A 15,372-nucleotide genomic window follows, 5' to 3' on the forward strand; every position below is an offset into this window, starting at 1 on the left:
TTTTTCTTTCTCCTTTCTTTTTCTTCTTTACCAAGCTGAAGGCGGATCCGGACACGAGCGCGCCGCCACGTTGCTGCTCGACTCGGATACGGTAACGGGTGCCGAAGTGCGTCGGATCTCGATCGGTTTCGAACCGGACGCGGGTGGCCGGCCCAAAACCCCTTGATTGTTTCACGATAGGTTACGTTGATCCTCCGCGCAATCTTCCGCCTTCTTCAGCGAGCGCTTCAGCTTATCCACCAATCGATTATGAAACTTGTTGAGGGAGTTCGAGCTGCCGGTCTTCGGCGGCGACGTGCTCGTGCTCTTGCTCGGGCTCTGGAGAGAGCTCTGCGACGCCCTTGAAGACGTCCTCGAGAAGTGCCGCGAGGTCAGCGGCACGGACCGGTGCGCCGGCGAGGTAAGAAAGTCAGAACCGGGGGAGGTCGACAACGACGGTCCCTCCGACTTGGAACACTCGGATACCTACGACCAAAAAAACCGGTATGTTCCGGATTATGGGGAAAGTTTTCTAGGTAAAATTTTTCCATGTCTTATCATGTACATTATTGGCATCAAGATTACAGAAAATCTGTTTTTATATTAGGTGTTTGCAAAAGTTCGTAAAGTCACCGTTAGATGTTACTAGAATATATTGTAAAATAATTATTATTATTGAAATTATAACCAAAAATAAGTTATTTCATCAAATCAGGCTTATTATATTAATATTTTAATGGTGATTGTTTGTCCCTAAGGCATTAGATAATTTATCAACGCGCAAGGGCGAATCATCAATCATAATCAAAACCATTAGCGAATCACTATTCCATCATTATTTACAATTATAGTAATCTTTACTCGCGTGATTTGCCTTTCATCCAGATTCTATTCTAACATTCGTCGCTATAACGATAGATTTCGCGCACTTTGTCGAAGTTATCTGTTGCTTATTGCGCGAACAGTGAAAGCTATGATGAACTCCGCTATTTTAACACGTGCAAGTAATAGACATAAACGAAATCCTATTAACCGAATCTTCATTTTTTATCTTCTCTCCAAATCAAAATTCATAACAGGATTGCCACCAATTTCTCTTATTTTAAAATTCCATAATTTTTCTGATTTTCCTGACTATTTTCAATTTTCTTGACACTTCCCTGATTTTAATGGCAAGCCTGCATGATTAAAAAAAAACCTGATGACCTTTGACAGACATTGATTAATCTTTCAATTGATATTTAATTTGATATACATGTGAAGAATTTCATTACATTTTTGTACAATGAGACAGATTGTGTCAACAGATTTCTTTTAAATACTTATCTTCATTATTTATTGCTAATTTCTTTAAAATTCGCGTAATAATTAAATAATGATTTTTCCAACAAACTTTGCGCTGTAAATAATGCGATCAAATAAAAAAATTATAAATATTTCTATTTATATTATATAAAATATATTACAAATAATTTCACCATTTCAAATTACTTTAATTTAATGTAATAGAAAGTTGCCTTTGATATATTCAAAGACGATTCAAAATATCGAGTAATGGATTTAAAATATTTAAGATTTAAGATTTTAATGATAAGATATCAATCCAGATATGATTCATGCAATATTTGTATATTGATAAGATGTTAAAGATCGAAAAGGAATGCATTTGAAAGCACCGAGTAATAATATTTTGAAAACTAACTGCAACTTTCTTTAATCAGCATTTATGTTCAAATATGTACCTTAATGTCAAGAGAATCGCGATAATGGCAATAACTGTTACGGGTGCGCAATAAATTCGCATGAGAACATGCATCATTTCTCTCACAAATGAAATGTATGCAATTCCTATGCGACAATAACGATGTCATTTGGCTAATTGATTTGCATGTTTGCGAGGTTGTCGAGTGCGAACTGGCCGAATCATCCTGAATTATTCAACGCTGAAGCACAATAAAAATTGGAAAATATCTATATCGTACATATATGATTCATGTGCATATATTCGACACGCAAACGCGTACGTGCCCTTTTCCACGTACGATCTACGTCGAACTTGAGATCACGTACTCGTCGTGTCATCGCGGTAGGAGGAGGTAAGTGGCTGATTAGATCAGATTTGTTTCATGTGTGTCTCTCCATTTACACATATAATGTGTAATCTCGCCAACGAGATTGATAGTTCAGACAGTGATTCTCATATTTTCTAAATAGATTTTATCAACAATTTATTAAACTAATTAATCATTTCAAGCTTTAATTATGACATCAAGAACCTTATTTAAATTATTTTTTATTCTCTTTAATCATCCATTTTACGCATCCATTTCTTGAATGAAGTACAAGAATATAGATCTTTATGTTCTCATAAAAATTAAATAATAAATGTTCTTCTAATTTTTCTTCTTCATATTTTAGAGCTCAATATTTTTTTAACATAAAGTTGTTTAATTTCTTGTCATTTTCTAGAATTTTATTTATTTTTAATTAACACATAAATATATAAACATAAAAAATTATTAATCCATTTCTCTTCATCATCATATTTAGAGATAAAATCTTCTTTCTCTATATAAATGCTCCATATGAAATATTTTTTCAATTTCTTTTATGTATATGGATTATATACATTGTATATAGAGAACTAAAAAGATACTTTAAAAAAAATATAAACAAGACGGTGGAAAGAAATGGATTAAAATGTGTAAAGAATTATTAATATATCGTATGCATTATTAAAAATTCTCGAATATAATAATTTTTATTTAAGTACAGAGTACACAATGTTTATTGTCGCAGCGATTATTAACTCGCTTTGCTCCTCTGATTCTAATCTTACCTATATACCGAATTTACTCTCGCTGTTGTATTACATGTGGTTACGCAATCCTACGTATCAGAGGTGAAATACAACGCAATTTGTATTGATACGGGCGCAAGTGGAGTCTGTCGCCTGTAAACGTTTCTCATTCAATCTTATTGCGATCCCTTATTCGTATTAATAAAGAACCTTTTATCGGAGCGTAATACGAGATAAAAATAGAAGTAGTGAAAATAAGAACAATGATCGATTATTCACTGTGCTCGGCATACAGCACAAGTTCAGAACAGGTGTTTGAAATTTATTTGCAGCTGATTTGTTCAAGATTCATTAATGCTCTGAGTTTCATGTTAATCGTATGCGACGCGCAAATAAATCTAATTTCGTTTGATAATTAATATCTTGTGAGATGTAAACTGAAAATTTTAATCCGAAAAGAAAAGGTTAAATAAATAAATAGACAAAAATTAATATTTCATGTACAGCTTAGGGATTGTTAATAACAAGTGACAATTTTTTTAAATTAAAACATGTACAAATATTATATAATATTATATAATATTATAAAAATAATTAAGTCCCCAAATAATTTCCCGAGGAAACTATAAATAATAATTTGTTATTGTATTAATCCTTTATGCTACTCAAAATATTATAGTTTATTTCATAATTAAATATATGTTTCAATCATTAATAGCCAACAGGCATATATTTCAATTTATTTAATCATATTATAGCTTTTGGAATTAATTCGAATATGATTTATGGATATTTTTAGAGTTTGAAGTATTGCTATCAAAATTTATACGTACATTAACCTAAATGCATAAATTTATATCTAATTCAGTATTAATAATTTCAATATTTATGTTCTCCAACACGGTAAGCATACTTAAACAGAAAAAAATTTCACGAAAATATGCAATATATTATAATTAGGCGACTGTATCATGCGATAATGCATGTCACATAGATTAAAAAAAAATGCGCAATACACAAACTAAGCTTCGTGTTATATAATTGACAATGATTCCTCATGAGATTGCATGTTCTGGCAATAATAATCATATCTCTATCGTACTGCGTACTTGTAACTTTCAGTGTCACGTGCTCAAGTTGGCTCTAAATATCGGCATGGAAGGACAAAGAGTTGATTAAAAATATCCCGTTCACGCGTTTTTATAACAGTACAACGCATTACCCGTGACGGAAATTAACTCCTCATTATGTATTATATATAGAACGAAATATTAGGAATATAGCATATTTTATCCATATTTAATCATTATTCTAATAATTTAATAATAATGGATCATAAATATCTATATTTGATGATTATTATATTAATTTAATAATAACTAAATAACTAATAATTAATTGCTAATAACTAATTAATCGCTACTTTATTAACCAGATTACGTACATACATAATTATTATCACGTTATGAATGATCGTATTTCAAATAATAATATAAAAAATTATAATTACTTATATAAAAGATATAAAAAATATGTATGCTTAAATATTTTAAAAATCTTTTAATATTTTTAAATATTTTATTCATCTCAAAATAATCTTGATTTATTTAATAATCAATGCAATTATCAGATTTTATTTAAAAATAAACGAGGAAAGGAATAAAAGAGCTAAATTGAGAAGTTGCAATGAAGATATTTATCCGCACAATCGCGTTTTTTTGTTTCTGTCCTTTTTGCATCGTTCCTCATTTACAAACTACTTATCTTTCGTAGATATTCTATCTTACTTTAAGTGTATCAAGTTCAAGAAACGGCATCGCAAAATTATCCGGATCGAAACCGAAGATTGCTAGCTTACGCAAAATGGAAACAGTTATGTCATCTTGTCGTGTTGTATCTTGCGAATATATATCTTTTTCACGCACATAACTTTTGTCGCGTATTCCTGTTAAAGCCGCAATATTCCCGTAATACAGCAGTCTCTTCACGGTTGAAGAGCTATGAATTATCTCATTCTTGAGCAAAATCTTTTCGACAAATCTTTTAATTTTGTAACAGTATCATTAATTATTACATATTTAAAAAAGTATAGATTTATGGTTTTTAAAAAAATTGAATGTTTTTTTAAATATTAATCTTTAAGACTATCACATCTCAAATCAGAAAAAACTTTGATGAGAAAACGATAACTTATCGGCCTAGCAATTATGCAATACATTAGGTAATACAAAATTTCTGTTATCCTTATTACTTTATGAAATGGCGTAAAAAATTTATCGCAGTAATTAAAATGTGGAAACGTAAAAATTGAAGAAACTAAGAATTTAAAAATAAGCCATAATGAATGATTTAAAAATGCAACATAATGAATGATTCATAGAATTATGTATATGAATAATTTCAAGAAATTTCATCTTTATTCCAATTTTATCATATCAATTTTGATAATAATTTATCTTTCGAGGAATTAATTTAATTGAGATTAAATATGCGATATATAAATATACACTATTACATTTTATTACAAATTATGCGATTATAGAATGAATGAAATAGATAAGCAACTTTCAACGATTGAGAATCCGTATGAGAGTTCACCGCACGATAGGTTGCGAAACCGAAGTTTGCGCAATATTATGTCATAGATATAGTACTTTGCACATAACGTCCTAGACCTACAGGAATATATTTCCATTAGAAATAATTTGACAAAGCTTAAATCACACTAGCATACATTACATAATTAATGTATGACGTCACAATCTTTCGATTTATGATATTAATCTCAAATTTTTACATCACAAGTGAAATCTGTTATTCAAAATTATCTAAAGAAAATGCTCATGATTCATAGCTCATGATAATTAATGCACATGGAATTATCTCGCTTATTCATTCTCTCATATTCAATTACTCACACTTTAAACATAAAAAAATTCTCTACGATAAATATCCATTAACACTAGAAACACTGAACAGTCATTATATGTATTTTTTAGAGTAATATTATGTTTCTCTAAAAAATAGAATTTTAAAACTTTTTCACTTTTCAATAATTATAATAAAATATTTAGTATTTTTATTACTTTTTCATAATATAATAATTTATTAATATAATATTTATTAATATAATTTATTAATATAATTTCGATTCGTCCTTTTAGCGAATAAGAAATTTTGGTGCTTTTAATGTTAAAGGTATATAAAATATTCGAGTAAAACGAAATAATAAGTGACATTTGTATAAACTTTACCATGAAACTGCTTTACCATGGAAATATGATGATAAGTAAACACTTATTATCATTATTTCTGAACTTCTCTATCTATATTGCTATATTAATAATTACAATAATTTCATGCAACTCTCATTAATTAATTTCCGTTGTCACTGTTATCGTAAAATTATTTCATTTATGTAAATAATAAAATAAACACAAAAATCGATGATACGACATTCGCGATAACATTTATGACCGCAATAAACCGCATGCAATTTACTATTTTAGATTAATATTATATTTCTGTAAAGAGATAGGATTCTGAAATTATTTTGACTTTCACTAATTATATTAAAATATTTAGTTATTCATTAATTTTTCATTTTTATAGTAATTTATTTATTTCATCTCCTTTTAACAAATAAGAAATGTTTTTAGTAAAAAATTATAAAATATTCGAGTAAGACGGAATAATAAGTGATACTTGTATAAACCACTTTACTATGGAAATACGGTAATAAGTAAACATGTTACATCATTGTGCCCAAACTTCTCATACATTGATAGCGCATTAATGGAATTTACAATAATTCCATGTAACTCTTGTTAATTAATTTATAATTGCCGTCGTCACTATTATTGTATAAAGTTATTTCATATGTAAATGATAAATGAAATAAACACAAAAGTCGCAATACCACCGGCAATATGACATTTGCGATAACATTTACGAGCGCAATAAACCGAGTGCAATTCACAACATTATGCGCATAACTGCCGACGTCGTGTTAAAAATAAATTTCTAGCCGGCGTGTATTTATCCGTCGGGACACGTGGTTTCGATCGTCACCTATTATTGACTGTGCTTATTCAGCATCTGCAAATACAATTTCGTCGAACGTTTAGTGATGCCAAGGGAGAAACCGGTTCTGAATGCGGCGAGTTGATCTTTTACGGCAGCGATGTCACGAGAAAAAAAAAGGTCCGACTTTTTCCGAGCTATTTATCGACGAACGCCGGCGCGAGAAGAACGATCGACGTTGCGAGTTGCGAATACGGTCAATCGTAAAAAAAAAGTTTGATCTGTCCTTGACGCTCAGAGGAAGCAATCAAACTCCTCTTGTTGCGGCATGGATCGCAAACTTTCTCACGATTAACATTTTTATGACAAATTTAGAGATAACTTGTCTTTGATATAAGCTCGATGGAAAATTTTAAATATTAAAGATTGAAAAAAAAATTCCATAACAAGTTCAAAACATCATATAGACAAGGCTGAAAGTTCACTTTTTCAAACTCAAATTAATTTCACGTTAATAAAACTTTTAGAGATGCACGTAGCACGCAATCTAGAATTAATTTTCTATATTATCAATTATTTCCATCATGTGAAAAGATATTATATTTGAAAATTTTGTATTTAAAAACATACACAAAAGACATGTAAAAATTGTAATATACATACACATCACAAAAGCAACAGTTATTGAGACAAATCTGAAAGGACTACACAGATTAAAGCAGCATGTGTCATTATCGATGAATTTGAATTTAATTTGAAAAAAAAAATTTAGATTTCTATAAAATCTTAATTGCTTCTTTATTTATATTAATTTGACTTAATTAATTTATTAATGATTTGAGTCGAAATCTAATTATAATCAATATTTTGTTAAATCGTTCTAAATTTTCCTGAGAAAATTTCATATTTTAAATGAAAATATATATTTCTGCTGTTAATTCAAGATCGCAACATTTCCATTATCATGGAATTTGCATTATGTGTATACAATTACACTAAGTTACACAATGTCATATAAATAACATAATTACATAAGAAAAGCAGGATATTTTCAGGAACGATCAAAAGGATAACAAATCGTAATTAGCTCTTGTATAGCTCCAAGAAAATCAATACTATATTCATATTAGTATCAATACCGAACAAACAGAACAATAATATCTTTATGTCTTTATACATCTTTCCCAATTATATCTTCTATTAATATAAATATTTAATATAAATATTTTCTTTTAATTAATAATAAAAAACATATTTTTAGAGATACTCTTGAACGTAAATCAATCGATATTTCCTGAAGCTATGGGAGTTAAGTGAAGTGTTTATTTCGAAAAGGTTGACAAAGGCAGCAGCTGTTGAAAGCTTTCTCATCAATATTTAATACGCTCATCTCATTTCTAACAAGTCATACACGAAAAAAAAATTAGTTGGATGATACAGCAAACCTATAATTTATTACGCGAATTCAACATCAATAATTAAGAAGATTTGATGTTTAACAAATCGCTAATGTTATTCAGCTGTCAACTTTGCTATTTTAACATAGAAAATTGACTGTTTGTATATTACGACTATAGATTTGCTGAATCAGTGAAGTTTTCAGCTGTGTTTTTTCCCGTGTATAATACAACAAAATCTGTTTTCGAAATAAACGCCTCAGACAGGTTGGAAAAATGAAACGACACGCCGCGTAAAACTAGAATGGCCGATTACCATGAGAACCGAGACGGGAGGACGATCGGACGTGCCGCACTTCGCAAGACGGCTGTGTCTGCCGGTTCGCCAGACCTGCGAAAAAATCGCACTAGTGCAGTGGCGGCATTCTTTCTCGATTTCTTGCCCGTTGTCTATTCGCGCAATCCTTTTCCGACGAACGCCCATAAATAATCTCAAAACCGTGCAATAAACAAGATATGCTGGCGAAAGTAAGCGCATAATGATTTTCCTTAAACGCATATTTCATTTTCCGTGCCGACGGTTGCAATGCTTTCGAGTTAATAATATACATGCGATATAATGCGCGAATGACGCATCAAAACTGACTGGCGCCATTGTTGAGTCTTTTGCAATTTTGTAAACGATATTATTTCAACATGTAAACTTTCAAAAAAAAAAAAGAATTATTTACAAACTTTTTTGTTTTATATGTTGCCGTCAATAAACGATTAAAGGAAAATCTATATATATGACAATAAAGATGCGCAGTTACGTCATTGGCGTTGATGTAAACTGTCGAATTCATCCGAATTCGTTCAATTCACTGTATTGCAGTGTTTTGCAAATTAAAACTCTCGAAAAGCTTTTGACATTTTATAACCCCGAACACGTTGACAATCACGCACGAAGATTAATATTTATTAACACTCGATTTTTTTTTAGCGACGTATCGCCATGTTACAACATGCAATAGTCTGCAATATGGATAAAAAGTTAAACTCCCATTTCTCATTTGATATAAAAAAGTCGTACACGGCAATATTAAAAAATAAATTTTTTCGCTCCTTTTATCTACTGCCATATTTTTTTTATTATATATACGTAAAATATCAAAGTATTTGTACGTAAAATATTAAATCAATTTTGCGAAGAATCTTTATGTTTTAAATATATTGCCAATAATGCACATTATCAGACTATTTTTTAATATTCGGTACAGCATTTTTCCATTAGTGCTTCGTGAAACAATAGACATTTTTTTTAGCAGTTGTATATTCCTCATCAGAAATTGAGGAAAAAATGATTGCAATTATCATAATTTAACTACAATTTATGATCATGTTTGATGCCAAATGTACATTTTTTAGACTCCAAAAATATTATTATTACTAACATTTTAGAAATAATAATTATAAGGATTATAATTTATAGTCTATTATAATCTATAGTCGTTTTCAATGACAACTATTTTTTAAAAGAATTTTAATTATAATTATTACTAGTATTACAGCAATAATAATTATAAAAATAAAACTCTTAACCAAAATTGTTTACCATGAATTATAAAAAACCACGAATACAAAAAACACTTTTCTCTCAGTGTTATCTATCTTATTTAATATCAATTTCGATTTGCATTTTTATTTTGTATCGCAAATAAAGGCAGGAAAATTTAAACATGAATAATGATGACATATGCGTATCTTAACGGTTCCGGCAATTTTCTATCCTCTCTCACGTCAAAGGAGCGTTCAATCACTCGAAGCCTATTTGAAAAACGCCACACCATGTAAAGTAAATAAACATCATCCACTCACCTTTCGGCTACGACAAGCCTGCGGATTCGAGCACTCGGACGATCGTCGACTCCTATTAGTCTTATAAATGTCCCATTCGTTTTTCACCACAGGCATCATAAACGCCATCTCGTAGACTTTTATTATCTGGTCTCCGTTTCACACTTCGCCTGTCCGGTTCGTCCCTATCTTTTTACGTTCCGCAATCTCTTTCTCTTTCTCTCTTTCTCTCTTTTCTAAAATACTCTTAGAAAGTTTTAAGACCTTGCACGGCTCGCACCACGCAAGAGTGAGAGAGAGAGAGAGAGAGAGAGAGAGAGAGAGAGAGAGAGAAAAGGCCAATCGTTACACTGGCGCGTCAGTAGCTCCTATGGATGATGCCTTGCCTGCGAGTTCTCGCTAAGAATTTTCGCCTCCGAAGAATTCTTCCGCTTTGCGATCAATCGCTGACGGTGTCGACGATGTTGACGATGACCGCTTCGTCCAGCAGATCGAACTGGAAAACTTCATACACGTCGCGCTCGCACAAGTGCGTTTGCGATATGCTCGATAATGCGTGCGTCTTTTATGCCCTTTCCGTTTAGTTACAGCTGGCGTATCGCCTGTTCCGGCAATCCGTTTCTCAACTCACGTCCGTACAATGCGGCAGTTCGCTACGGAATAAGCACGCCGGTCTGCGCGTGGATAAACGAGGGTCTCGCGACTCATGATGAGAGTGGTAGGGACGAACCAGCGCATCCATTGGCTGTTGTTGAGGCGGGACACCTACGTCACGGGTTACCATTGATTTTTCAATGTTGATACACACAGCGGCGTGCTGACATGCCGGATTGAATTTTTGGCGGCGCGCTACCGTGGCCTGACATGTCATATTACGCGTAGACGCACTCCGACCATGCATACGTGCGTGCGTGCACGCATACGCACACTGAGAGAACAAAAATCATTGGAATAATCATAATTTAATTGTAATTTACAAGTCATTTTTTGGAACAACTACAAATATATAATTGTTTTGATCATATGAATTATAGTAATCTGAACATCGAATATATATTCAACTAATTGTATGATTATCTTACACAAAAATTATACTTATTTGCATCTAGTAAATTATACTATAAAATATTCGTTCGTAAAATATCGTAATTGTAACTATACATATAAGATTATTGTTACTAATTTATAGCAATAATAACTATAAAAATGATGCTCCTGACCATAATTATTTTATCATGCAATTATAGTCACAAATACGATATATACTTTTCTTTCGCAGTACGGAAAGATTTATTGAATGTCCCAGGATCCGGATTTTGGAGAGTTTGGGTATCTCGCGGTGAAACGAGGAAGTCGCGATCGCACTGCGATTATCAATGCGTCAATCAGCTGTTAATGACAGATTTCGTCACAATCCGCAAATATTTTGTCTTCCTTGAGCTTTCAGCGAACGATGTCGCTCCTTGAAAGGATCCCAAATGAAAATTGAACTTCGACATCTCCGACATGATTGCTACTTTACTGATTCAAGAACTTACACATATATGATTTACGTGTCATCACATCGCTACACACTAGACACCAATATTGCACGCACACATACACACAAATTTTCTAAGCCATTAATCTTTCATATTAGATATTAAGTCTAATTCTAAGAACTCAATACTGCTTGTTCATATAATCTCTAATCCCAACTAAGATTATTTTGTACGTATAAAGTATAAAACTTGTATCTAGCAAATATTGTTACAAATCGATACCAGAAGCCGATAATAAAACTGTAATTTTCCATTTTTTTTTGTTTTTTTGCATAAAGTCGATTGGCTTGGACTATATTACTGTGTATACTATTTTATTTTAAATGCATAGAAAAAGATTTAAATCTGCAAAGTTAATCTGCGGTTAAAAAAATACTTACATAGAAAATAATCACATTCGATCGATAAAACAGATGACTTTGTGATCACTTTAAGGCATACAGAAAAACCTATGCTCGTTTCTACCAATATAGATTAACTTTAATCTCAGTTCAATTTACTCTTCATCTTTTTGTAATTCTTAGAACTAGAGAAAGATAAAGAGTTAGTTGAGATTAAAATTAAACTACATTGGTAAAAAGGAGTAAAGTTCCGAAACACAATAAGTGTAGTATTAAATATAAGCTTTAAATATTAAGATGAATATTCATAGTCGGTTCTTCAAGACTATCTCAAGTTCTATCTCAAGTGATTGTCTTAAGATGTTAATACAGCTCTGTAATTGGTTCATGACATCTTAAGATTGTACTTATTACGGTTTTGATAGCACACTTTATTCAAAGGATATTCTGGCAAACGTTTTTAAGACATAGAGATATTCTTTGAATGTTCTTTGGAACATCCCTTAGAGACCTGTGTTATTAAGGGAATGATTAAAAAATGGACCAATATCATAGTCGATTACTTTTCCCACATTCGACTGTAATTGATCAATTTCTTACGGCTCAAGGATTACTAATTGTTTATTTATGATTAATTTAGATCTAATGAGGGAAATTAAGGACAAGACTAATCATATTAAAGAATTTTACAATAGTTGCAAAGTCACTTTCTCTGCTGAATGCAGCCAATAAAAATTATAATCTTGCGTCTCCAAATGCTCGACTGTGATTAATCGATATTCTTGGAGTTTTATGATTATGACTAAAATTTTTTTTATAATAACTTTTAGAGAAGTTTCAAGGTTTAATTTATATGTTAAATTAAAGTTCATTTGTTATGTGGAAATAATAATCATTTTGTTATTTATGTAACGAAAATAACATTTTTGAAATAAATATTTGAAATAAATTAATATTTGTATCCTCAACATTGCTTTACTAAATGCTGAGTACAGCACTATAGTAGTACAAATAATGTACTACTTTATTATGTTTATATTTTCGCTGGAAATGGTAGATAAAGCGAAAATATATTATTAAAAAGCTATATTTATACCGTTAAAGCATAATATAGTCAGTAAAGCGTAGTTTTAACTTTTGATGTTAAATACAGCCGCAAACAAACTTTCATATTATGCTTAGAAAAACAGCTTCATCATGCAATCTTATGTTAATGATAAATAAAATATTGCGATAAAAGTCAAAAGCTAAACAAAATCATTTGAGTAAGGGTAATAAAGGTAGAGGAAGATAAAAAGTTTATTAATATTTCAAAACAAATTATCTAAAAAAAAAAGAAAGAAGAGATATTTTAGCTTCTAAAATAAAATAATTCAGCAAACATAAACCACAAACATTAATAAAAATTGAGAAAAGCTAAAGTATGTTTTATTACATATAAAGTGTATGAAATCAGTAATATAAATCTATATGTTGCATATCTATTATGTTTTAACATGAATATAAAATATAGAATAGATGTAAAGTATTTTTTTTATTTGATACTACAGAAAAGAGATATAGAATAGACATAAAGTATTTTTTTTTATTTGATATTATAGAAAAGTGATATATAATTATCGATAAAATAAGATAGACGAACATAAAAATGAGAAACCGGTTGAAGCAACGGACGCGAAATGTAATTTTAATAATTCAACGTGAAGTCAGATCTTAATACAACATATTTTAAATTTAAATACTAATCTTTTAGATAAACGCGCTTCAAAATGTGCAATAGAAAACTATCTCTTGCTCGTAAACAGGAGAGATAATCTTTTTCTTGGTGAGCATAGCGAAAAAAATTCACAGCGCAAATACGCAAGCGAGTTATGTAACACTACATGTTCAGGATATATAATTTACTATAGTTTGCAACGTATTTATCTAAATATCTGTAGTTCTGTGAATATCCATGAATACCTTTACAGAAATCTAATACTGAAGCCAATATTGAAAGATAGCATAATTACTCATTTTGAGTACTAAGGACACTATTGTTTAATATTTTTAGTAAACCAAATAAATAATTAATTTCTGTCTTTCAGTAATAAATTGTCTGATATTATATTTCTGTAAAGATAAGTTATGACGTCCACAAAAAATTGAATATACGTTGGAAGAGGATCGCTCATCAATTCTAATTAACTTGTCCTTGACCCTCCACCAGTGGGAAAATGCGTATCTATCAGGTTCAACCTTGAATAAACCAAGAGGCAGGCAAGGGTTTACTATGTTTTGTCGATTCTTTCAGAAATCCAATTTAATATTGGACACTTGGGATTACTTATTTCGAGTACTAAAAGCCAAATTAATTAATTTGGAATATCAGCTTTTAATATTTCAAAATAAGGAATTAATTACTCTCAATATTAAATTTATGTAAGAAATGTACCCTGTTTGTGAATATTTATAAATTTAGAAGTAAAGTGATTTTTAATGCGTAATTATTTAAAAAATGATGTGCCCTTTACATCTTTATAAAGTCTTTATTCGTATCGTAATTTAAATTAATAACATTTAAAATAATGTATAAGTCTCTCATGAGTTTCATCAAATCACTTTATTAATAGTAAGCATTGTGCAAGAAAAATAATTATTATATTACGTAAACTTCCGAGCGACGAACATATTCATAATATTAATATTAACGACAGTATTATAATACTATTACCTATTAATTACCGTCTTGCAAACCGCTGACGAAATTAATTTGGCTTTAACGAACGAAACTTTCAGCAAATTGCAAGCATCAGCAAATTAATTATTAATTGTAACGATAGATAAATATATGTTCTGCTGGTAATAAACTTCGCACTAATTAGCAGTAAATCTCTCAGAATTGCTCTCAGTGACAATTAAGTTAACATGAATTTAAATAAGGAAATATTATTTCCTCGTGTTTACTTTTAAATCTTTAGAAGAATAATTTAATAATTTGCCTTATTGCGCAGAAATGAATAAGTACGAAAGAAATTTTGCGGATTTTGCGGTTTTGCGCGCCTTATATCTCGCTGTCGGAGAAACGATTAAAATTATGTCTGATAACAATGCATTATTTTATTGTACATCGGAAATTTTACGACTCGAATTCACCTTGTTGAAATATTATCCTCCAACAATAGCTATACGACGTACAACAGAAATCGGAAATCAATATATTCTACCTACACTTCTATGAGCATCGGCAGCTATGATTTACAGTGTACACATTCCATGAAAAATATACGCAAACAATACCGTAACGCTATTCACAGACATTTGTTAATAATCCATGTATTAAAAAATATATATTATTCTTACTTCATATGCTACGTCACATCAGAATTGTGAAAGCGAGACAAAAGTCATTCAAATCTATTAGATTACTTCGCGATTTTATTTATATTATGATATATATATATATATATATATAT

At 30.4% G+C, this 15,372-nt stretch overlaps 1 protein-coding gene across 2 annotated transcripts; it reads right to left on the reverse strand.

The window, feature by feature from the left end:
* LOC108689019 lies at positions 1 to 10,695 on the reverse strand. Of its 2 annotated transcripts, XM_018195608.1 has the most exons (3): positions 10,057 to 10,695; positions 8,516 to 8,590; positions 1 to 465 (listed from the first exon to the last, which is right to left on the reverse strand). In XM_018195608.1, exons 1-3 carry the CDS (start codon positions 10,162 to 10,164, stop codon positions 172 to 174), a joined length of 477 nt encoding a protein of 158 aa, XP_018051097.1. In that variant the 5' UTR covers positions 10,165 to 10,695; the 3' UTR covers positions 1 to 171. The 2 variants fall into 2 exon arrangements, with proteins under 2 accessions (XP_018051097.1, XP_018051098.1); XM_018195609.1 differs by lacking the exon at positions 8,516 to 8,590.
* Positions 10,696 to 15,372: the final 4,677 nt, after the last annotated feature.

Source organism: Atta colombica, unplaced genomic scaffold, assembly GCF_001594045.1.
Source record: "Atta colombica isolate Treedump-2 unplaced genomic scaffold, Acol1.0 scaffold252, whole genome shotgun sequence".
NCBI classification, from domain to species: Eukaryota; Metazoa; Arthropoda; class Insecta; order Hymenoptera; family Formicidae; genus Atta; species Atta colombica.

What these genes read in the sequence shown, in the direction of transcription:
- LOC108689019 (XM_018195608.1), bottom strand. Translation starts at nt 10,164, where the DNA reads ATGGCGTTTATGATGCCTGTGGTGAAAAACGAATGGGACATTTATAAG. An exon ending in AGGCTTGTCGTAGCCGAAAG is followed by an intron (nt 8,591 to 10,056) that starts GTGAGTGGATGA and finishes ATTTTTTCGCAG; the next exon opens with GTCTGGCGAACCGGCAGACA. An exon ending in CTCCCGTCTCGGTTCTCATG is followed by an intron (nt 466 to 8,515) that starts GTAATCGGCCAT and finishes TTTTGGTCGTAG; the next exon opens with GTATCCGAGTGTTCCAAGTC.